At 47.6% G+C, this 25,129-nt stretch overlaps 1 protein-coding gene across 1 annotated transcript in view; it reads left to right on the top strand.

Moving 5' to 3' along the window:
- The window catches only part of TDRD5 (tudor domain containing 5), a 34,596-nt gene extending 30,093 nt beyond the window's left edge, over positions 1-4,503 (top strand). Inside the window, exons 15-17 of the mRNA XM_065409927.1 lie at positions 351-506; positions 3,232-3,448; positions 4,247-4,503. Of these exons, the coding sequence (XP_065265999.1) occupies positions 351-506; positions 3,232-3,448; positions 4,247-4,503 (630 nt within the window). The remainder of the gene's footprint in view (positions 1-350; positions 507-3,231; positions 3,449-4,246) is intronic.
- The last annotated feature ends 20,626 nt before the right edge of the window (positions 4,504-25,129 follow it).

Genomic DNA, 25,129 nt, shown 5'->3' with positions numbered 1-25,129 from the left:
CAGGTAACCCAGGTAAAAAGGCGCGAATCGATTGTCTGCCGTTGCTCTGACGGAGGGGGAGGTGCCTGACGACATGTACCCAGAACCCCCCGCGACACTGTTTTGCATCATTCAGGCATTGGGATCTCAACCCAGAATTCCAGTGGGCGGCGGAGACTGCAGGAACTGTGGGATAGCTACCCACAGTGCAACGCTCCGGAAGTCGACGCTAGCCTCGGTACTGTGGACACGGTCCGCCGACTTAATGCACTTAGAGCATTTTATGTGGGGACACACACAATCGGCTGTATACAACCGATTTCTATAAAACCGGCTTCTATAAATTCAACCTAATTTCGTAGTGTAGACAGGTAGGGCATTTTGCTGCTGCTGAAGAGACTTGGGATGATGTGTGGCCACTTTTGGATCATGTGAACATGACAAGGACAGCAGTTGAAAAGTCAAAATACCCAATCCAGGAGACACTGCATCTGGGAGAAGTCCTGGAGCCCACCGGGGGGCTGAAGGTAAGTACACATTTTCTGACCCGGTATAGTGGCATATTTTGTTTTCTAAATTATTTTAATATTCCTGGAAATATTTTTGTTTTTTTTGCTCTTTATTAAATTGAAATTTTAGTCCAAATGAGGCACAACTGTTTTAAGATAATCTACCTACCTCTGCATCTAGGTTCTTATATTTGTGCCCACCACCAGTTTGTCTGAGTGCCTCCCAAATTAATCCAATTATAGCAAGTAACGTGAAACAAAATGTGATGTCTTATCCTAATTCAGTATCTTTGTATCAGAGAACTATGCCATGCTTTGGTATGATTGGCAGTCTCTGCTAATAGAGACACTGATTTGCAGGAGTGAGTTGAATGATTCCAGGTAAATCTAGATTCTCTTACAGAACTCTGTGGGGAAGCGTACATAGCTCCTGTCTGCGCTACGTCTCTCTAGTCAACAGTGTTGACCCTTCCTTTTCATGTGGCAATGAAAGAACCCAGAAAAGAATCTTTATAATATATAAATGTAGTTAGCACTCCAGACTCAGCAGCTTTATATTAGTGTCATGCTTGGGCCTGATAGTGGAGAGTGCTTGTCAGCTTCCACAGAAAGACTCCCTGGCTGTTTGTTTTCCCCTGGCATACTCTTGGGGTGACCAGTTCTGTTGTAGGTGGGAAATCTGTAAAATCTACTCAGTGTAGGTTCACACTGAACCTGGTCTTGCATCAGGGAACTCAGCGGGAGTTTTACAGTTAACTTCAGTGGGAGGAGGAGCAGGCTCTATGTTAACAACTTTAAAAGTGCGTCTGTGGCTGAATTTATTTGAAGCTGCTTCGTCAATATTGCCAATGCCTCTTACTGCTTGATGAGTTAGGGGATTGAAGTCAGGATTCTTAATAGTAAGGTTGGGGAGGATCATTTGTGGCACATGTGGGGCACAAAGTGAGTGCTGATACTTAGTCATTATTTATTATCACCACCTATCTAATGGTATAAGTTAACATGACCATTTATGAATGCAGAGTTTGGGATGGACAAAAGGAGGGAATAGTGGAGGGGCATAGATTATTCTAGTGTTGATGGTAGCAGAGGGATCAGGAATGATCAAATACCCACAAGTTTTTTGTGCATTATTTCAGCTCATTAACTGCAAGGAAGAGGTGGTTAGTGACCATGATGAGCGCCGTTCTAGTGGGGTATCAGAAACCAGATTTGAGAGGATCAAGGGAAGAGCTGGAAGAAATGAGGGGTAGGAAATATGGGCCTTCCTGGGGTGGAGATGGGGTGAGGCTTTGTGAGAGCAAAGAGGTTGGGGTGAGGAAAGTGGCACTAAGGTAATGAGAGAAGAGCAGACAACATAGCTCGTGCAAGCAGAGGTGGGGAGAAGAGAAGGGGAGATCATAATGGATGATGTGAGAATGCAGAGTTCCTCATGTACTGACTCAGACATAACTACACAACTATTAGACAGCTGATCGTGTAGCTTTAGGAGCCTAGGAATCTCCCTACTAGAGCAGAACAGTTAATCTAGTCCAGGATCTTGTCTGACAGTGATCCCGGTCAGGTACTTAAGAAGAAGGTACAAGAAACTCTGTAAATGACAATTATGGAAAAAACTTCCCTTAGGAGAAGATTCTTCCTAGTCCCCCATCAGTTAGTAGTTGGCTTGTGTCTGGAGCCTGAGGGTTTCTATCTTTTGTGCTTTATCTCAGTTCACTGTGGATTGTTCTCATACGTTGACTGCTGCATATTGAGCAGAGGTTTGCACTGAGCTATTGACATCAATGGCCATGTCTTTCCCAAGTGGTTGGTTAATTTGCAACCGAGCAATGTCAGTTAGTTCAAATTATTCTTTCCAAATGTGCATTAACTTGCATTTGTCAACACTGAATTTCCTTTGTCTATAATATATATATATATATATATATATATATATATATATATATATATATATGCTTCCTAGTTTGTTTACTACTTCAGGAGCTCCCCACAGTCATGTTTAAGATAGTCACGGCTAGACAATTTTGTTTCTACTGTAAATGTTGTCATTTTACAGTTCATAGAAATGTAGGGATCTCAAGGTCATCTAGTCCATCCTGCCATGCTGAGGCAGGATTAAGTATACCTAGACCATCCCTGACAGATGCTTGTCTAACCTGTTCTTAAAAGCCTCCAAGGATGGGGATTCTGCAGCCTCCCTAGGTAGCCTCTGCCAGTGCATTAACTCATCCTTATAGTTAGAAAGTTCTTGAAGTTTTTTCCTATCCTCCCCTTTTCTAGTAAATTAGTAAATACAAACATCAGTCCCAGTACAGATCTGTGAATTAAACTAGAAACTAAGGTTTTATTCAACTAAAAATTGACTGAGCAGCGTACTCAACCTCAGTCCAAACTCCCTTGTGCTCACTCTGTCACTGTCCGTCTTGCTGTGCCTGGGGCCTCTCTCAGCTCAAGAATTGAGGGTTTTTTACAGGAGACCATTAATAACTTATTAAGACATGAGCAGAGATGGAATTTTGTACGTTGCAATAAGCAGCCGCCCTCCTTGGAGAATGTGGAGGAGGTGCTGCTCTCTGGCCCTGATTTTGTGCAATTGGCCAAAAACAATAAATAAAAATGAAACGCAGTTGCTAGAATTCCTTTCCAGATATGTCTGGATGCTTAACTATATGGTGACCAGGACAGTTGATGAATTGTGGGTGCACTAATCTCGCTCTCTGCTCTGTTTTATATTTGATTGCAGACACCAGCCTCTCTTGGAGATTTATCAGATCCTGCTATTTTGTCCAAGTCACTGGAAGAGTTTTATGTCTCCCTAAGCTGTTCCCAGCCCTCAGCAGAGCCTAGCCAACTGGAGACTGATCAGAACAAAATATCTCCTAACAAGGTCCAGCTTCTTACAGCACCAGCTGCTTCTGCCTCACTTACAACAGCACCTGTATCTTTGGAGAAGCAGAATGGTACTGTGGATTTGTCTGAGTGGTTTTTTAGGATGTGTGAAGACTGAAGGGGTATTAGTATGTGCATTCCACTACCCAGTTGGAATGCTGGCCCTAGCGCTGCGATCCTGGTACTATGTTAATGGCACTGGTGGGTGTTTCTTGGTATTGTCTGAAGTCCATTACAGCCAGAAGCTGGGCTCAGGAATCCTGGGGCTAGGGCACTGGTGTATGCAAATGGAGACCTTGAATCTTGGCTTCTTGGTGCAATGGACAGATGGCAATAACAGTGACTGTGGATTGATGCAATACTTCAGGTTGGCCCCATGTGCAGAGAAGTGGATTCATAAGTATTTCATGGGGATGAATTTGAATTGAGGTTTATTCCTCTCTTGGTTAATTTCCCTGCCTTATCCAGATATTTTTCTTCTGTTACCTTTGTCCAGCCCTTATCCTAAATATTTTTGCCTGTCTGTTTCAAATGTTAGAATTTCCCAATATTAAATGGACTCTCATCTCCTGGCATTTAAGGGATTCCATGACAGACCATGGAAAATGAGAGACAGTGAAGCCCTTGTTCTTTCTAAAGCCCTCTTAGCTCCCATGTGTCTGTCCTCTGAAACATAAATTGATTTTAACTTCACAACACCCCTTTGAGGTAATGAAATATTTATCCCCATTTTACAGGATAAAATAAGTGACTCACCCAAGGTTGCATAGTATGTCTGTGGTAGAGCTGATAATCCAGTTCTTCTGAGTCCCAGTCCAGTGCCCTATCCATTAGACCATCCTTTCACCCTTGTCTCATTTACTATGCAGGGGAAGTCATTCCAGAGAAGGTAAAGAATGAGGACCTCTTGAGGACCCAAGTTATCCCGCTGAGTAGCAGTAACAGCTGCACTACCCGAGGGGCTGAGGATCAGAATTCCCTGATCCTAGCTGCTGAGCTCCAGGTGTCCCAGAAGCTCTACATCCCTCGCAGCTCGCCTACCGCAGCATTGGGAGCTGCTGCACGCTTGGCCACCTCCAGTGGCCTTTTTCAGTGGTTTGCTGTCCTGAGAAAGTTGGAGAAATGAGGAGGAGGAGGAACCCCAAGCTGTCTGGTTTCTCAAGAAAGAAGTCTAATCCACTTGTACCGCATCAGACAAGATGGAGAAACAAAGCAGATGCTCTTTGAGGGGTTGGTTCTCCTGCCATTTCTCTTTGGCCATAAGAGATGCTCATCCTCCTGATAACTAGAGCCTAGGGTCTCCTTGGACATGCCTGTGTGTATAGGATAAATGTTGCTTTTATTTTCAGTGGAGATGGTTATATTCCTTCTATTGTACTGCTGTGTAATGACTGTTCTTTTTAATATAGTGGTTTGGATTGTGTTTCAGTGTTGTTGTGTTGTGTGTATAAACAGTCTCCAAAAGGTGGAGGAAGGAAACGGGTCAGATTTGGCATGTTAGAAACAGACCATCTTAAAAACAAACAAAAAAACCCTCTTTCCACTCACCCCTAAACCACTTCCCCTCAAACAGGTATTGCCTTGAGCGTCGCAACTTATGACTTATTGTGAGTAAGGATTTTTGAAATGCAATGGATCCATCACATAATCCTTTTCTTGGTAGTACATCTACTGGTCACATTGTAAGTCAGCTCATCCAGCCTGTGGTGAGCACTGCTAACCAGTAAAACGGCCTACCTCATGCCCCACTGTCTTGCTGCATCTACATAATGTTAAAATATGGTGGTGGTTCTTCAAGTAGATTCAGCTTAGATGTGCATGCCCCCAGTGTACTGGAACCGGAGAGATCTGCCTAGCAATATTTGTAGGGATGGCGCTCGTGCCATTGCAGCTTTAGCCCCTCCCCGACTATAAAAGGCAGCACTGCCTCAAGCCCCTCAGTTCCTTCTGACCACCTGTGGCTAGAGTCTGAGCTCTGTCCTGTTTCGCTTCACACTTTTGTTCTGTTTCTGAGAACTTTTTCTTGTGTGTATATAGTAGTTAGTAATACCTTTAGTTTCATTTCAGTGTGAGTATAGTATTAGAGCAGTTGGCTGCTGTCTGTGATGCCCTCACTAGGGTTCAAGCACTGCCATTGTGTGGTGCCATCTCCCAACAGTGATGCCCACATGAGGTGCTTATTGTGTCTCAGCGAAGGACACATTAAAGAGAAGTGCCCCATCTGCAAGTTGCTCACAAAGAGGACTCAGGTGGCAAGAGTGTTGCAGCTGAAGCAGCACTTGCTAGATCAGGCCATGAGGCCCGCTTTGGCACAGAGGCCCTCGTCCCAGTGGTAGTCGCCTTCGGATTTGGCAAGTGATGTCACTGCACATTGGGTTCCCCCAAGAGGAAGAGCGGTCGTTCACCCTTCTCTGGTAGGGTGAGGAATTGGTCCCATAAAACGAATCGGGACCATTTCACGGTTTGGGGAAACTCCTCATCTTATAAGAGGAGTGGTCACTGGTACTGTACTCCCTCCAGCATGTGGGATGAAGCAGATCTGTCAAACTGGTACCATGCCGAGATCAGTGAAAGCCTGTACCATTGACTCAGGTTCAAGCTGTGGGCCATCTATAAAGTCTGGTACTGATGAAGTCTGCACCAGCACTGACTGACTGCATGCCGGTGGCAACAGACGTGATTTGCCCCTCAGTCCCAGACCCTCCACTGGTTCCAGAGTGCTTTGGTGCCATGCCTTCTACTGCATCACCCTCCATTGTGCCCTTGGCACCTTCCAGCTGCATTGCAGAGCTGCCAAGTTCATTGGTACCATAGTTCACACCTCCCAGGCCTCAGATTATGGAGTGGAGGCCAACGTGGGGCCCGACACCAAAAGCCCCCTCGACACTGGTGTGTATTTTGGGACAGTCATCTTGGTAGCAGATCCCTTAGAGTTCAATACGGCCCTTTGCCTTGGTACTGGGTAGAAGTGTGTCTCATTCAGAACCACTGGTGTGCTGATCCCCTGTTCCTCTTTGGCATTGATGCTGCCCCTGTATGGGCTTCAGATGAGTCTGACCATTTGCCCTGTTGGGGCTGGCTCCCACATTGTCACCAGAAAACCTCCAGGAATCCTCAAGATCCTGCTTGGGGTTGTCCTCCCCCTCATTGTCACACAAGCACCAGAGATTGCATTTGGATCACCATTGATGCTGAGATTGGCATGTGCCCCACAGTCGGGACGGGCTCTTGGTCCAGTGCCTGCTGGCCACCAATGTCTTATCCATATGCCTACTGGCCTCCTTGGGATGCTAATGAGTCCTTGAGATCTCACTCCTTGACCTGCTCTAGAGCGAGATCACGGGTCCTGATGGTCGCTTCCACTCACAAGTCATCTCAGCTGCAAGTGACTTCTGAGCCTGTTCCCCCTGGACCTCTGGGGCTATTCGAACTGGATCCTATAGTGAAAGAACAGGACCCATCATTGGCGCAGCAGATCATCTCCTCATCCTACCCGAATGAACTTACTGTGCTTGAATCTTCCTCTCCCTCGGTGTCTGAGGACTTTAAGGCACATCTGACGCGTGTGGGCTCTATCTTGGGTATCCAGGTGGAATTCCTGCAGGAGAATATGCAGATATTCTCCAACAATCAGCTCCAGGGAGAGTAGCCCACCCAATAAATGAGGCTCTTCTAGAGCCTCTAAAGGCCCTGTGGAATACTCCAGCTTTGTTACCTTTCATGGCAAAGCATTCAGAGAAGCAGTACTTCCTTCCCATGGAGGGTTTCTACTCCCACCTGTCCCCTAACTCTCTCTGGTGGTGTAACTGCAGTAAATGACGGGGCATGGCAGAGAAGATACAAGTCCACCCCTAAGGACAAAGAATCCAAGAAGATGGACTTAATGGGAAGGAAGATTTATACCTCAGTTTCCCTGGAAATGCGCATCACAAACCAGCAGGCGTTGCTTTCTAAATGTCTTTGTCAGTTGGGTGGCCATGTCTAAGTTCATGAACAAGTTGCCAGAACCCTCTAGGGAAGAGTTTATGGTCTTCATTGTGGAAGGCCGTGTGGTGACCAAGACCTCATTGCAGTCAGCCCTGGATGTGGCAGATGCCATGGCCAGAATTATGACATCAGCTGTGAGCACGTGGAGGGGCTCATGGCTGCAGAACTCAAGCATTGTGTACAGTAAACTATTGAGGACTTACTATTTGATGGCTGGGTTTTGTTTCAGAGAAAACTGATGAAACCCTTCACTTTTTAAAGACTCCTGAGATGCTTCATGTTCTTTGGGACTATATACTTCAGCCATAAACAGATGCCAGTATAATAGATAGCAGCAATGCCGCTTGCAGTGTTGTGTGAGACAGCTCTCCCTCTCTGTGTGGCAGCAGGACGACTCCCACAAGGGCCATAGAACCCAGAGGAGAAGGTCCTCTGGTTCTGGGTTAACCAGCTGGCTCACATTCCTCCCCCAGTATCAACCAAGTGCCCATTTTGACTCATGTATCCAGGTCAGCGATCCAGTAGTAACCTCCTTTTCCATCCCACCCTTTCGGGGACAGGCTGGCCTGTTTTTATGGTGTTTGGGACTTGATTACCACCGACATCTGAGTCCTAAGCATCATCAGATCGGGTTATGCCATACAGTTCATCTCCATCACTCCTCCCCTCCCCATTACCCCGTCCCTTTTCAGGGATCCCGCTCATGAGACACGACTTCTCGAACAGGTTCAGTCTCTAGTGTCTCGGGGGAAGGGGAGAGGAATGGGGTCATAGAGGAGGTTCCCCTGCAGTATGAGGGTCAGGGATTCTACTCCCAGTATTCCCTAGTTCCCAAGCCCAAGGGAGGGATGAGATCTATCCTCAACGTCCGCAATCTCAACAAATACATCAGATACATGCAACTGTCCTCCCCCGCCTTAAATCACAAGGACTAGTTTGCTGCCCTAGACCTTCAGGTTGCTTATTTTTACATAGCAATCCTTCCGAGCCACAGGAGGTTTCTCCAGTTAGTGCTGGTCTGCCACAACCATCAGTAAACCATGCTCCCTTTTGGTCAGTCCCTTGCTCCCCAAGTTTGTACCAAATGCATCATTGTAGTGACAGCGTACTTCAGGAAGAGGGGAATTCATATCTTCCCATATTTGGCCAATTGGCTACTGAGGGGCAGGTCCAGAGAAGAAATCCTCTCACATTCGGTTCATGCTGTGCTTACTGTATCGTCTAGGTCTCGTCTTAAACAGCAGGAAGTAAACATTTTGTTCCAGCTCAAAGAACAGAGCCCACTGGGGCTCTGACTTTGAATTTGAGAGTGTGTCTGCTGACTGACCAATTCTATGCAATTTGCCACCTATGTCTGGAACTGCAGTCTCAACCCTCAAGCACCGCCCATATATGCCTGATGTCACTAGGCCATATAGTTACATGCACACAGGTAGTCCAGTTTGCCAGATTGTGTCTTCATCCTATTCAAATGTCACTGAAGTAGGTCTATCATCCGAATAGTCATCCCTTAGGCAGACTGGTTCAACTTCCTCCACTGATCCTAGACTCCTTATGCTCATGGACAGTTCAGGGAAATGTGCTATGGCATTCCCTTGGCTCGGTCTCCACTGACCAAAACTATTGTCACCAATGCCTCCTTAATAGGTTGGGGAGCACATCTGGAGTCGCTGGAAGTTCAAGGCCTGTGGTCAAAATGGGAAGCTTCTCTGCACATCAGTGTCCTAGAGCTTTGTGTCATCTACAATGCCTGTCAGACTCTTCAAGATCACATCTGGGACACAGTGCCTCTTATGCTCACCGACAATACCACCGTGATGTATTACATGAACAGATGGTGGCACACACTCCCTGACTCATGAATGGGTTCTGAAGCCCAGCATCCGGTGGTCCATGTTGGGAGTTTGGCGTGTCCTGACAATCTGCCTGTTTGCCATGAGAGACAACAATACTGGCTGTTTCGCCTCCAAGGAGGGCCTCAGTCCAGGCTCCCTGACCAGGGTTTTTCACCTGAGCTGGGAATTGGCAGTCCTGTATGCTTGTCCTCAAATTTGGATCATCCTGCAGGTCGTTCTCAAGATGAAGTTGGACCATGCTACGCTAATTCTCATTTTTCTAGCATGGCCATGACCGTATTGATTCTCCAACCTCCTCACATTATCAAGTTGACTTCCCATATCACTTCCTCTTCACCCGACCTCCTGATCGAGCATCACAGTCAGGTTTTGCATCCAGTGCTTGGCTCAGCTTCCTGCATTGCACAGCGTGGATGCTGCCTGGTTAGATGAGGAGGAGCAATGTGCGGAGGAGGTCTGACAAGTCTTGCTCAGTAGTAGGTGGCTCTGGTTGAGGGCTTCCTATTCAGTAGAATGGAAGTGGTTCTTGATATGGTCATTAGCCTGGGAAGTTCAACTGAAGCTGGCTTGTATCCAGGACATCTTGGAAAACCAGTTACACCTTCAGTCTTCTGGTCTTGCACTTAGTTCACTGAGAGTCCACCAGGTGGCATTTTTGGTGTTTCATCCACCCCTGCAGGGCAAGTCGTGTTTTCAAACCCCAGGGCACTGAGGTTCTTGAAAGGAATAATAGGTCTTCCCCCGCTGGTTAAAGAGATGATTCCTCTGTAGGACCTAAATATTGTTTTAGCAACTCTTATGGAACCTCCATTTGAGCCTCTGGAAACTTTTCTTCCTTCTGTCAGAAAATTGCCTTTCTTGTGGCAATAACATCTGCAAGGAGAGTGGGTGAGCTGCAGGGTTTGGTGGTGGAGCCTCCTTCCATGCAATTTTCTAAAGACAAAGTAACTCTGGATAAAAACTTAGTGTGTGGTTGCAAAGTGGTTTTCTAGTTTCACTTGAACCAAGCTATATATGTACCCAGGTTCTTCCCTAAGCTGCATTCAACTGCAGAGGAACAGTGTCTCCAAACATTGGATGTCAGGGGATGTTTAGCTTTTTATCTGGATAGGACCAAACCTTTCTGCTCCTCATCTAATTTGTTTGTTTGTTTCACGTGCAGACTGAATGAAGGGTCAAGTGGTTTTCTTCAGACGATCTCCAGGTGGATAATTTCGTGTATCATGACAGCATACGAAGTAGCCCAGGCTACTCTTCCTCAAAGGGTGCGAGCTCATTCCATGTTGATGGCATTTCTAAGCAACATTCCTATAGTGGACATCTGCAAGTCTGCCACTTGGTTCTCGGTGCATACTTTTACAAACCAATATGCTGTTACTGCTGCATCCAGATCTGATGCAAACTTTGGGAAGACAGTCCTCCAGTACTTGTTTAAGTAGACTCTGAGCCCCTCCTATGAGGGGTTTGGAGTGGTGCTACCTTTAGATAGCAAGGGGAGGGGCTAGGGCATGAGCACAGCCCCTTCGAGCACTACTAGGCAAAGTTCTCCTGCTCCGGTGCACTGGGCATGCAGACACCTAAGTAGAGTACACATCTGCCTCATATCTTGAAGAACAACAGTTACAGATAGAAAAAAACATTACCTTCAAAAAGTGGCTCTAAAAATGGCACTTCTTTCTTAGCAGATCTGCTTGTGTGTACTCGGATACAGCTGCTGACTTCGGTAACAAAAGGTTTTACTGCCTTTTTTTTTTTTTTTTTTTTTTTTTTTTACTCCTGTCAGTGCTCCAGGAGCCAGCAGTGAGGAAGGAGTGAGCAGGAGTCTGTACCATCTTATGCGTCAACAAAATTTGACTAAATGCCACCAGTTACCCTTTTGCAAATACAATGTAGGAGGGGGGGTTGTTCCAGTGTGGCTGAGGGCACAGTTTGGCTTGCGAAATGTTTTGCTGGCAGTTTGTCAGATGGAACAAACCCAGCTTGACTCAGCTCCCCAGTGAAATGTGCAGGGTGGGCAGGTAGAAATAACATTTGTAAAATGCTATTTTTAATCTGCAAGTCAAGGGGCAAACTTGGACACCCCCCACAATGCCATTTTTAGTTACTTTTCAGACTAGAACCCGCGGTAAGAGTAAGAGACAAAACCTTTGTCTAGACTCGGGGCGGAGGAGAGAAAGGTGCTGCTTTATTGAGTTAATTTAACTGCATTGAAAACCCCCTTAAACATAGACAATGCAGTGTAGACACAGTTCAATTTTAGCAGGTCCAGATATAATGTGACAAAATCCAAGAGATAAAGGCACAGCAGTATAAGTTACAGAACAGATAACACCAATCAGGAATTTCACTGTTCAGGCCGAGACTATTTTTATCACCACCTTTACAACTATTTAAAGAGCTGTTATGCTTTGAAAAGTTTGAAAATCATACTTTTTTTTTCTCCCTGTGCGTATGTAGAATCAGATCTGCTGACTGCCATGACAGAAGTAAGTGTACCACTTGTCGTAGCCCTGCAAAGCCAGTTCTGCTGTAGAAGAGTGAGCTTGATTCTTTTCTGGCTCCTGCATCAGCAACAACATTGACTAATTTTCCATTGCAGAGCTAGATTCTGCCCTCAGAACTTCGCAATCTCACTGTCCACCTTCAGTGCACCGCTGGTGGACCCTGTTGGAGGTAATGTCTATTCAGATGCACCTAAAGGCAGAATGTGGCCTGCATATTTTTATTACTGGTGATACATGAACCAGAAAAAATGAGGTTAACTTTCAGATCCCCGGTAGTTTGTAGAGGGGGAGAGGAAAAAAAGCTCTTGTAAACTAAGCAAATATGATGTACAAATGGAAACACAACAAATAAGGAGCCTCAACAGTGCCATTTTAGAGTTACCTTTCACAGTAAGCATAAAATACACCTCTACCCTGATATAACGCTGTCTTCGGGAGCCAAAAAATCTTACCACTTTATAGGTGAAACTGCGTTATATCGAACTTGCTTTGATCCGCCGGAGCGCGCAGCCCCTCCCCCCGAGCACTGCTTTACCACGTTATATCCGAATTTGTGTTATATCAGGTCACATTATATTGGGGTAGAGGTGTAAATGCAAAACTTATCTTTTAAAATAGAAGGAGAAACCCAAAATTGTTTGAAGAAAATCTTAACACTCAAATTTAGCAGAGAGACTGCCTCTTTGGGTAGATACATAGTTAGTCTTGTGAATGTTATCTTTTGTACTTCTGTGGCTAAACATATGGTACCACATTCTCAGTTTGTATAAGTCCCCATAGCTCCCTTGACTCAGAGGAGTTGTACTGAATTATACCAGCTCAGAACCTGGCCCATATTATACAGTCCGTTAAGTAAATGATTTTTGCATGTTTGAAAACTGCTTTTTCAGCCGCTACTACGGTGTCATTGTTTTGTCAGCGTGCACTGTTCTAGTCTCAGTGGATTTGTGGCATGAGGCCTGTAAAGGAGCCAGCAAGGGGACATTTTATTCTTGGTTTTCAATGAGGACTCCTGTCCACTGGGAATGTGTTTTTTGTTGTTTGTTGTTTTTAAAGGGGTGGGGAGGGGGAATCTTACAAAAAAGTAGTGCCCATTTTGCTGCCTTACTATGTTGGCCCTTTTCCCTGCACAATGCATACTAGTTCAGGAAGGCAAGTGAAATGACTAATGTTCTTTGGCCTGCAGTAATTGAAATAGACAGTTACTGTATTTTAAAAAACATTGTTTTTTGCTAAGCATTGACAAAGAGTGAAATTTTGCATCTGATTCAGGTCAACCTGAAACCTCACAGGAAGGTCCACCTTGGCTTACAGAAGTACAAGCTGTGTGGTTTTTATGCTAAAAAAGCTCTTGATCGCTGATTGTTTGCTAGTCAGAGTTGGTGTAGGGTGTAGTGGTGCCTGGATCCTGGGTTTGTACACGCATTTGGTGAAGGCTATGAAGAGGAAAGTGAGTTTCCACAGTTTGTGACTTCCCTTATCTTCTCAGACGAGGGTGATCTCCAAGCTGAAAGAGGGCTAGCTTCTGGGCTCTGAGCGCACAGGAAAGGCAACTCCTCTTGTGTTGGGAGGTCAAACTAAACTAAAGTGATGACCATTCTGACAGCTACATTCAAATATGTATTGGAGGTGACTTGTGTGGATATGATGGCAGGATGATTGGTATGTTGGCATCAGATTTCCTAAAGGACTGTGTCTTATCCGCATTGCATTGGATGTCTCTGCAGAGACATCCAGCAGTGTCATCTCTTGAGAATGAGGAAGTTTTTGCACAAAATGAAGTAAGAGTGATGTTCTGGTGAAACTACTTTAGGTAGGGTTTTTCAGGAAGACAAGACTTTAAACTCACTAATTCTTCTGGCCACAGTGGTAGCAATGCAACCATTGGTTTAATGGGTTGTTCCAGAAAGGTGTTCTGTAAGTCTTGCTTCCTGTTGAAAATAAGGACCTCATAGGAAGATGAAGTTTGGCAGCTGCTTTCAGGAATCTGACATAAGGATCAGATGCTAGCCTGTTTCCTAGGTGACACCTTTACAGCTCCCAGTACAGCAACTCTAAGTACACTAAGGTTCAGTCCTTTGTATATCCATCAAACAAAAAATTGAGAGGATTTAGTGTTCATATTGTGGAAGTCTTTCCAGCCCCTAAAAGTCTTCCATATTCAATAATAAACCCTGGCGGTGGAATCTTTTCTGAACTTAGGATGGATGTCCATCACGACATCAGAATATGCCAGGTTTTGGAGATTTACTCTCTTGAATTCCAGGCCCTTAGCTGGTGTCTGGTTGGATCTCAGCATTTTACTGGGTCTTACAGGAGATCTGCTGAGAGATGTGGTTCCCAAAGAGCTCTCCTGGAGTCAGGGTCTTGTAAGGCTAATAATAGGGGTCTATCTGGAAAACACTGGCCCTGACCAAGCTGATCTTATAACTCTGGCAAGAAGAGGCAGAGGAGGGAAAGTGTACATCAGATGATTGGACCAGCTGAGGGACAAGGTATTGCCCTCCAGGCCTGTTTTCTCCCAGTGCCTGGAGCAGAAGAAATCCAATCATTTATTCTTGCTGAAAGCAAATACGTCTATTTGGGGAGTGCCCCATCTGAGTGGTGGTGGAGGAACCAAAGGTGGTGAAGGAGAAACTATAGATTCATAGATTCTAGGACTGGAAGGGACCTCAAGAGGTCATCAAGTCCAGTCCCCTGCCCGCATGGCAGGACCAAATACTGTCTAGACCATCCCTGATAGACATTTATCTAACCTACTCTTAAATATCTCCAGAGATGGAGATTCCACAACCTCCCTAGGCAATTTATTCCAGTGTTTAACCACCCTGACAGTTAGGAACTTTTTCCTAATGTCCAACCTAGACCTCCCTTGCTGCAGTTTAAGCCCATTGCTTCTTGTTCTATCCTTAGAGGCTAAGGTGAACAAGTTTTCTCCTTCCTCCTCATGACACACCCTTTTAGATACCTGAAAACTGCTATAGGTCATCATCTCAGTGCAATAGTGTGCACAAAAAGAAAACACTGTAATAGAGGACCCAAAGAGATTTGTAGTTGGAAGTTGCGCCACATGGTGGCTCAGTCTTGAGGAATCGCCTTGATGGAGTCATGTCTATAAAAGGAGCTTCCCAAAGAAATCCAGTGACACAAGATTGTTTGTTTGTTTGTTTGTTTGTGTTGTGGCATAAAGTATCATAGAATCATAGAATATCAGGGTTGGAAGGGACCTCAGGAGGTCATCTAGTCCAACCCCCTGTTCAAAGAAGGACCAGTTCCCATCTAAATCATCCCAGCCAGGGCTTTGTCAAGCCTAACCTTAAAAACCTCTAAGGAAGAAGATTCCACCACCTCTCTAGGTAACCCTTGTATGGACACTTTCTATATCACAACTAACGTACCCTTACAGGGGTGGGAGTGTGTGTGGGGGGAAGAAACCAAGAGGATTGTCTGTTCCCTTGTGGAGGAGGAGGCGGCAGAGGATTTCTTCAGAGTAGTCCTCACCAGACAAAAAAAGTTAAACTGCGGAAACTGGGGCAGTTTTGTCTCGAAGGGATTTGAACCATGGAGAGGGTGGCAATACTGGCTCCTTTGGAGGTACATGAAGGGTTAGGAGGAGATGTGGAAGTAATGTTGCTTCAGAGGGAACAGGACTGTTAGGAGACCAGGCTACTTACGTGTGGAAGAGTGAGCCTAGTATAGGGAGAGACAAGTGGTCTCGCCTGTTGAAAGGGGAAGTTGTGCTTCTACTAGAACAGCACATGAACTGGAATTTACATCCCAGGAGAATTTCGCCATTTCGGGGGAGGTGAAATAGCAGTCCATCTGTAGGAGGAAATTGCCATCTTTTTATTAAAATTGAAGTAAAAATGTTTTTCCTGAAGCTTGAGAACTGGATATTTTACAAACACACACAGCCACTGGTTGCTTTTTGGAGCAACTCTAAATGGAACCTGAGACATGCTGTGCTGGGCCTCCGGGAAGGGCAGCACTTAAGGCACCGTCCAGGGGCAGCACGGCTTGAAGCCACCATTTTGTTGTCTGGATTCTGGGCCGCTGCAGGAACCAGCGTGACTGGTGGTATAAACGTAACCAGGGACCTCTCTAACTTACAGTAGTCTGCCCAGAGCTGACTGTGGGCTGCTGTCCAACTATCGGTGCTGTGGAGACATCCCCCCAGCATGCCTCCTCCAGCCCCACTCCAACCATCCCCTATGCCAGACCTTGAGGGGAGCAGCATAGGGCCACTATAGGCAACCCTATGCTACTGAGGTAATTCTTCCCCAGCTCCTTATGGCTTTATAGCAGCCCCTCCATGCTGCTGGATCCACATACAGGGGCCACAGAGAACTGGCCACCTGGCTACTTCTACCTCCTAGACCCTAGTTTTTTAGCTCCTAGGCCCCACTGCCCCCTCTCACCTTTGCTTGGGAAGATAGTGACTATAAAAGATCAGAATTAAGGCTGGGGTCTGAGACCCTGAGCCATTAAGCACAGTAGTGGAGAGAGAAGCTTGTTTTTCTCAGGTTTCCAGTAGAAACCTCCCTTCTGTTTCCCCTAGTGGGGGTTTCATTAGCCGTTTGCTCTTTGTAATTAAGTTGCTGACCTGCTGATTCAGGTGGTTTTCCACTGACTCCATAAACGGAGCCTGTTTGGCTCAGCTTTGCGTGGGCTCTCCCATGGCATTCTGGGAGGTGGGGTGCTGGCCTAAGGGGCTCTATATGTCTAACACAGAGTTCTTGGCTGCGTTAGCCTGTTAACTAGCATGTGACATTCCCCCCCTCCCCTGCATCATTGCCACCTCTCTCCGCAATCCCCTTTACCTAACAATGCCTTCCCCGCTGGTGACGCCACCGCTGCCTGCCTGGCAAATGACTTGTCCACCCCAGCACCTGCCAAACCCTCCTGTTACCCACCACGTTCGCTGAAGTGACTCCCCCAGCTGCCTGAACCTTCCTGCTACCTCATATGTAACACGACTACTCCCTTCATAGCTCCCCTTCACCTGCCAAGGAGCCCAACAGTCCCACCTAGCTGCCAGACCCTTCCTCTCCCAGCTGCCTAGTCCCCACGCTGCCCCTTGACAAGTTCCCAGACTCCCCCTTCCAGCTGCTGAATGTCCCCATCCACCTGGCAATTCTATTGGCCCAGCTCTGTAGGTACTGCTCAAACAGGCTGTCTGCTGTTAGACCCCTTTTGCAGGTCTCCCATTAAAACCTTCGCTTATGGACTGGGTCTGCAGTGTTGTACTTGGCACTGCTTTATGGGACAGGAATCCCTTATGGATCCTTGCAGTGAGCATTGCTCAACCAGCAGGGGTCACTACAGGGTGCCCTGAGCCACCTCTAGTGGGGCACAGCCTGGATGGCCTCCACAAGGGCTGCAGGCTTGGGGAGTGGGGATCCAGGCCTGGTGAATCAAAACTGGTTTTCCCTTGTCGCCACTGGGCATCCTCGTGTTAAAGGCTTAAATGTAAAGGAGAGCTTGCCTTGTTTGCTGGGATGGGGCGTGCCCTGAGCTGGTTGTTGCCATCCTGATGCCGTTCATGCTCCTGTCCTGTCAGGTCTCTCTGGAGAAGCTGCTGCCTGATGGGTGTGGTCAATTTCCAGTCGCCCTGGGCTTGCCTAAAGTGGTTACCGCAATGTGATGATGGCATTTGAAATGGCTGGTCACTAATCAGGTCCCAAGTTGGGTTCGGGTGTGGCTGAAGTGCTGAGGTTTAGATTTTTGGGTTCAGGGACAGTCCATATTTATATCAGTACCCTAATGTCTGCTTACCGCCCAGCTCAGTTCTTGTTTCCCACTCTCCATTGTTCAGCCCTGATGATCCTGGGTGTGGCCTCACTGATCAGCCTCCCATTTTCTAATGAATAGTGTAGAAGGCAGGATGATTCCTGCCTAAATCTGCTGTATGACCTCCAGCATAGCGCCTACCCTAGGGATAATCAGATTGAAATGCTGAATTTGGTGTTGGTGCAGTCGGGGAGATGTCCCAAAACCTGGAAAGGCGAAAACATGTATGATCGGATTCTTGTCTGTTTCATTTGATCCCAGGCTAAGCAACCTATTTGCTCTGCTTCTGACCCATGCTCGCACCTTAGACTGCTAGCCTTTACAGACAGGCAGCAAAATGTGCACTTAATTAGGAGTTTGTACTAAAATGTGGGCACCTGCTTATAACAAAACCTTGCTGGTGTAGCGAAGCTCATGTATGGCTTCAGTAAAATGCAATGTGCAGAATGTAAATCAGATTCTAGTGACGATTCCTTTGGGTCCATCTAGAGAAGGAAAATGACCTAGTAACACTTTCCCCCCTCCAATGGCCGAGCAGCACTTCTGATAGTGCAACTCTGGGAAGCCTCCCAGCATAGGTAGGATACAGTGTTGGCCTTGTGTACAGTATGCTCAAGTAGGTGACAACTCGCTCTATTTTGAGTAGAGAAGCACAGACCCCCCTCTTCCATCCACCTGCTGGAAAAGATTCTTCATTGGGGCTGGAGCCTCTTCATCTTCAGACATCTGAGCTGACAAAGTTGTCTGATTAGAGTACCTCCATTGAGTTCTTCTCAGGCCACGCACAGCTGGGCCCTGGGACCTGAAGCAAGCAAGTTTCTTGCCATCTCTAGGGGGGAGTAGCCCTGTGTGTGAGGAATTCCCAGGTAAGTGGGTTTTCAAGGCCTTTGCAGGGTGCTGGACCAGCTATTCATTGCTATTCCAGCTCCTTTCTGTGCTAATGTCAATTGTTAATGAGCTCTGGGAGCAGCCATGTGTGGCCTGGTGCTGCCCAAGGTTTGGGTGGGAGCGGCACAAGGACAAGCTGGCGTGCAGCTGGCTGTAGGGTGTGGGTGGGGGGCATGGACTGCATTGCCATGGAGGGCCTCTGCCTGCAGCCAGGCTGACATGTACCAGCCATGCTGGGGCCCAGCAGCATTGCCATCCTCAGGAGCTGCTGCCCTTCTGCCCCAGAGGAGTGAGTGGGGACTCGGTCTTCACCATGGGATGGGTGGGGTGATCTTGCAGACAGTTTGAAAGCCTTTGAATCTGTATTCTACCTGGCTTAATGCTGCACAGTAGTTCCAACTTGGGACTTTTGGTTTCCTTCGCATATGGCTTTGCTAGAGCAGGTGGCCAGTAAGAGAATCTCTGAGTTGGGATAAGCGAGCTGCATTTCTGCTTGTAGCTACTAGATGGCAGCCTAGGGCAGGATGCAGGCACAGTTCAGGTCTTGTGTGTGTGTCAGTGTGAGACATGCTCCAGTAGGAGAGATGGGAGCTGAAGTCTGAGTGATACACTGGGATTCCCACTTTATTTCCCCAGGCATAACAATGATCTGAGGAGCTAGTAACACAAGATGTAGCATGGGCAAAATGTCCCAATTTCCAAGGCTAACGCTGCACGTTATTCCTGACTCCCTGCTTGCTTCAGTGTTGGACCTGCCGTCTCCCCAGCTCTGCTGCTGCCCCTATTATCAAACCAACAGCATCCGTCCTAGCCCTGTTGCAGGCCTCTGCTGTACAGAAACTCCCAACCTGACCAAACTGCTCTGGTCAGAAATGGATTGAAGGGGGTCTAAATGAAGGCTGGGTAGGATCAAAGAGGAGTCACTTCAGCAGCTGTAAGGATGGCGGGTGGTGCTGGGAGGGAGTTTTGGGGGGAAGAGGGCAGTATGAGGAGCTGAGGCCCCGTACAGAACAATGCCCACTGCGATAAGGCCTCTGTGTTTATTCACTTCCCTGGAAAGAACTAACCTTGTGCTTAGTGTTCTAAGGATTCTATGATCTGTCATCCCCTTAGGAACTGGTCAGTGTTCTAGGGCTAAAGAAACTATTGGATTCGGAACAACGTCTCTCTGGAGAGCAGGTAGGGAGGGGGAAATTCCTGCCTGGGAATCTGTAATCGCAGCTTGGGCTGTGCTGTGTGAACTCCTCCTCTTAGGAAAGCTCAGGTGATCTATCTGAATCACTCTCTGATGTTGACCGGCCTGCCTGGGAGACAGGAGAACAGTGGCTGAGGTGTTTGGGGTAGGTGGATCAGGCCTGAAATGCACAAGACCGTACTAGATCCAGGAAGGGGTGCAGCTAGCCCTGGGGGATCTGTCTTGGGAGCCTCCTTCTCCTAGCCTAGAACAAACGAGAAGAGCTCACGAGGCAGTGTTTTATGATGATTAGCTGGGCTGTCTGCTGCATAGAGCTAGGACTGCTGGCTACGGGTGCGTCTACACAGCAAAAAAACCCACAAACCCTTGGGCAGTGAGTCTCAGAGCCTGGGTCAACTGACTGGGGCTTGCGCCGTGGGGACAGTGTAGACATTTGGGCTCAGCACAGAGACCAGGCTGTGAAACCCAGGGAGTGGGGAGGGTCTCTAAGTCCGGGCTCCAGCCTGAGCCAAAATGGCTACATTGCTCTTTTTTTAGCCCCGCAGCATGCATTAGTTGATCTGGTCTCTGAGACTCACTGCTGTGGGGTATGGGTTTTTTTGCTGTGTAGATGTACCCGATATGATTTAGACTAGAGCAAGAGGCCGGAAATCAGGAGATCTGGATGCTGTTTACAGCTGTGGCACACACTTATTGTTGGCCCTTGGGTAAACCACTTACCTTCCATGTCTCAGTTCTTCCATGTGTGAAGTGTTGATAATTAGAGCTGAGCGAACGATTTGTAGGGAATAACTTATTTAACAAATGTCACCTTTTTCTGTTTCCAAATTGCTCACCAACAAATTGTGCTTATATTATTTATTTAAAATTGTTCCCTAATAGTTCTTGGTCTGTAGATTATTTGTGAGCTGTTTGTTGCCAGCACCTAGCCCTTAAAAGGAAGGGGTGTTCGTTTTTTTGACTGGACACACAAATCACATTATATTGTTTTGCTCTTTGATTTGAGGGGATATAACGATCAGCTGACTGGCACACGTTTGCATTTATCCATTTGAGATGCATATTTTGCAAATATTCTGTAATATCCATTTAAAAATCACTGTTCCCACAAGTGTGCCTGCCAGAATAATCACTGAACGTGACTTGAGTGCAGACCAGGTCACTAGTATTTGTATTGAGCAAAAGCTTGTGAATGTGTTTTCATGTATTAACTCAGCTGTAATTGCACCTCCATGGGAATGTTGTGAGGCTGAATGTGTTGTTGCAAGTAAATGGCTTTGCGATTTCACGTGAAAGGTGCTGTAGAAGGGTAGGTTGTTACCGAGGAGTGTGAATTTGGCTTTGCTTAGAGGCTGGGAGTGTCAATCCCACCAAGCACTGGTGTGTTGATATGAGCTTCTGGCTGCCCGCAGTTAGAAACCGTTCAGATTAAGGTAGTGCATCAGAGCCCCAATCCAGGATCAGTGCTCCATTGTGTTAAGATAGTGCCCCTGCCTGCCCAGAACCACACCGCTGACAGTCTGTGCAGTTAACCAGCTCAGCTGTTGACCGAGTGACACACTAGAATACCGGCACCCTGATCGCTACAGCCTTGTTCTAATGGAGTAACTTAGGCTTTCAAAAAGCGATTCCTCTAGCTGATGATTGTACTGTGCCCTTCTCACCAAGCTGTGCTCGGTTGTTTTACTGTCATAAACAGGGGGATCGTTAAATGGGAGATGCTGGTTGTGACCTCTCTGCAACCCCAAACCAGCAGTGAGAGATGAATGAATTAAAGTGAAGGAAAGCCTGTCGTACTCTGTTCAGATCAACGTAGGCAGAATACCTCCCACTGCGGCGGGGCAATGAGGACAGATGCAGGATGCACATGCATTGGAGAGGTGCAGGAAGTACAGTAACACCTTCCGTGGTTTGCCTGACGTTTCCCATATAAGACCCTCAGTTTATTACCTTATAACGTCACCAAATTTCAAGTGTTTGGGCTGAAACTTTTCCTACCTGATGTTGTCTTTCGGCTGAATTTTTTTTGGATAATGTCAGCAAAAATGGCTCAGCTGCTCCTCTGAATGAGGCTAGTGAAAAATATGTTGTTTTGCCATGTTAATTTTGTTTTTCAATATTTCATTGAGCATCTCTAGCACCCCATGCCTTGGAGCAGGGGCTTGAAATTTGGCAGTGGGGTCAGTCACCCCAGTGTCAGGGATGTGCCTTTTGCTGTCCCCATGAAGAGCTACTCAACTTTGGCCAGTCTCAATCTCCATATGCTAAATAGAGGACTTGTTAGACTTTGGCCCCTAGATTCCATGCTGTGGGGCTGAGCAGGACTCCCCTTGCAGTGGCCAGGGGACACTGGGCTAGGCACAGGAACTGAGAGCAAGGAGACTGTCTCTCAATACTCCCCATGCTGGTCCCTGGGCAGGGTGATCTGTAGAAGGAGCAGCAGCTGGGTTGGAATGCAGAGGTGAGAAGAGCCAGACCTGGGGGTGAAGATGGGGAGCCTGGGATGGGGATGTGCAGCCAGCAGTGGGGACTGGGACTGGCCTGGGGAGCTGATGAGCAGGGCTGGGTGGAGACATTTTTTGAATTTGCAGAATGTTACCAAACTTTCCTAACCAAATCGCCAGAGAGGTGGAATCCCCACCTGGTAAGCATCCAAACTGGAATGAGTGCCTGAGAACGGGACCTTGGGATGAAACGGAAAGGGGTCAGATCAGCCATAACGTGCCGCTTTAGCATGAGAAGTGTTGCTGTAAAAATGGCATCTGCTTATACAGCTGGTCTGCTTCCTGGCTGCATTGAGATGCATCAGCTTCTTAGTTGCTGAGACTGGGATTTTCATTGAATGTCAGTGGGGTTTGAGTGCCCAGCTCCCTCAGGCTGCTGTGAACATCCCAGCTTTAAATTTTTACATCTCTTCTCCCTGCAGAGCTATGGAGGTGAGCTGGGTTATATTCTTGCTCACCTATCATCCACAGAATTAGTAACCTTTCTGTCATGTTACACCTGTAATTCAATGGGATGGCCCTGGTGTATTGGTTACTGGCGATGATGCATGAGCCAGAAAGAGCCCAGCTTGACTCTCAGATCCCAGAATGAAGGAGGGAGTAAGTGAGTCCCTTTTCCCTGAAATTTAGCTCTCAGACTGCAGTTGGGCTGGCTTCAGTCAAACTAAGCCTGAACTGTCAGAGAGCAAACCACTTTGGAAACCACACCGTGTTTGTGTTAAACATTAGACAGCCTTCTGGTAACCACAGTGCCACTAGCAGACTGCCTGAGCGCAATGGCTGCTCTACGCTGTGGTCCGGTGCTCCTGTGTCTGAGGTTTTCACAAACCACAGCCCACATTGTGGGTTGCCTGGGCTAATCTTCCAGCTGTGCTGCACGACCCACAGCTTGCTGGCGAGTGATAGGCTTGGGACTGTTGGGTCGCATTTAATGCTGCGCAGCTCCCTGTTTGTACACTGTTGCTGAAGGCGCTGGAGCAAGAATAACATGCCTGAGGGAACCAAGTAAAATACCACATTCATGTCTGTATTACAGCGTACATGCCCCAGCGGCCACACCAAGCCAGGGCTCGGAGTGGGAAGAGAAGGGAGCCCAGCCTATTGTTGTAGGCTCCAAGGCTCCTGAGCTCCCTGCTTTGAGCCCTGGGTCCTCGCTGTCAGGAGAGAATGGCACTATTCCTTGGGTGGAAAGCTCTTGGATTTGCTCTTCGGCTACTGTAAGGAAGCCCAGGGAACATGAGCTTCCCCAGCACCTGAGGAGAGGGGAGAAGGTGGGCGGCCCCTCTGGGGCAGAGGGAGGGAGAAGCACTGCACTGAGCACGTGGGGAGCCCGAATTCTTAGTCTTGTCCCTTCTGTTGCTCCTTTCCCCTGAGGATCTCCAGGCCCTTTGCTAAGGTGAGTGAATTAAGTGTCTCAGCCCCCTCTGGCAGGGAGCTAAGTACCATTCCCCCCCCCCGCCTTCCCGTTGTACAGGGGGAGGAGTCAAGGCCCAGAGGTGATGCAATTTGCTTCGAGTCAGAGGAGGGCTGGAGTGGAGCTGGGGAAAGAATCCAGGTCCCCGACTTCCAATCCTGTGCCTTAGCACTGCCCCAACCTGCCCCCCTTTCCTGGGTCCCTAAAGGGAGGTGATGGCTCTGGAAGGGAAGACCAATGTCCCTCAATGGTCAGGAGCTTGGTAGGAAAGCTCAGCGACGACTCACTCAAATCTCCCAGGCCCCCTGGCTTGCTAGCACAGCACTCACTTCCCTGTGATAAATGGCGTTGGGCGGCTGCTAGCGCTCTGAATAAATCTGCCTTTGAATGTGCATCACCCAGGGGAGGCAGGCAGGCAGGCCACCTCTGACCCTTGGGCTTAGTGGTAATTCTGCAACTTGCTGTAATCACTCCTCTGGCTGTAACTTTCGGAAAGCCTGGGCCCCTAACTGGATTATGTCCCATCTTTGGAACTGGGGAGCTTTCACGTTTTGCCTGGTTACCCTTCTCTGTAAGGTTATCAGCAGCTTAATGACCCATTTGAGATACGTGGGCTGCAGCTGCTGGGGAATGGAGTGGAATTTAATTAAACCTGAACAATTTGCTAAGTTCAAAGGGCCAAAGCTCTCAGCTCAGCTTGGAATTTCTGTCCAGAAATATGAGCAGTTTTTCCTGTGATCCACCCTTTTTGCTCCCTGGAACCTTTGTAGGGAGGTCAAAATGTGTCTGCTGGTAGGGCAAAACCCCTGGAAATATGGTCCGGATTCTCTTACAAAGCACTGGAAGTGTTAGTCCATGATTGAGTCTGGCGGTCCACAAAACTCACTGGGAACGATGGGGGTGCGGGGGGAGAGGTGGTGATGGGTGGGGGAGAGGGGATAAAAATACTTTGTATTTCTTTAGCACCTGTTGGCTAGGACTCTTCATGGCTATTTCTGTATTAACACTGTGTCCTGGGAAGGAAGGTATTTTTATGTTTTGCAGATGAGGAAACTGAGGAACAGAACAATGAAGCAATTTGCTTAAAGTCACAGAAATTCTTTAGCAGAGCCTGGACTACCTTGTGCAGGGGTTCTCAACCAGGGGTTCAGGGCCCACTGGGGGCTGTGAGCAGGTTTCAGGGGGTCCACCAAGCAGGGCTGGCATTAGACTTGCTGGGGCCTAGGGCAGAAAGCCAAAGCCTCGCTGCCTGGGGCTGAAGCCCAGGGCTCCAAGCCCTGCCACCCAGGGTTGAAGCCAAAGCCTGAGCAACTTAGCTTCACAGGGCCCCCTGTGGCGTGGAGCCCTGGGCAGTTTCCCTGCTTACTACCCCCTAACGCTGGCCCTGGCTTTTATGTGCAGAAAAACAGTTGTTGTGGCACAGCTGGGCCATGGACTTTGTATAGCATGTTGCGGGGGGCTCAGAAAGAAAAAGGTTGAGAACCCCAGGGCTAGTGGATGGGACCCTGGCCTAGCACGCTGGAGACCTGGGTTTTATTCCCAGCTCTGTTACTGACCCTACTTCACCTCCGCGTGCCAGTCCCCATCCCCATTTGTCTGCATTGTCTAGATAGA

This window comes from Emys orbicularis, chromosome 8, assembly GCF_028017835.1.
Source record: "Emys orbicularis isolate rEmyOrb1 chromosome 8, rEmyOrb1.hap1, whole genome shotgun sequence".
NCBI classification, from domain to species: Eukaryota; Metazoa; Chordata; order Testudines; family Emydidae; genus Emys; species Emys orbicularis.
Note: the sequence above shows the minus strand (reverse complement) of the source record. Positions and strands in the feature narration are given on the sequence as shown.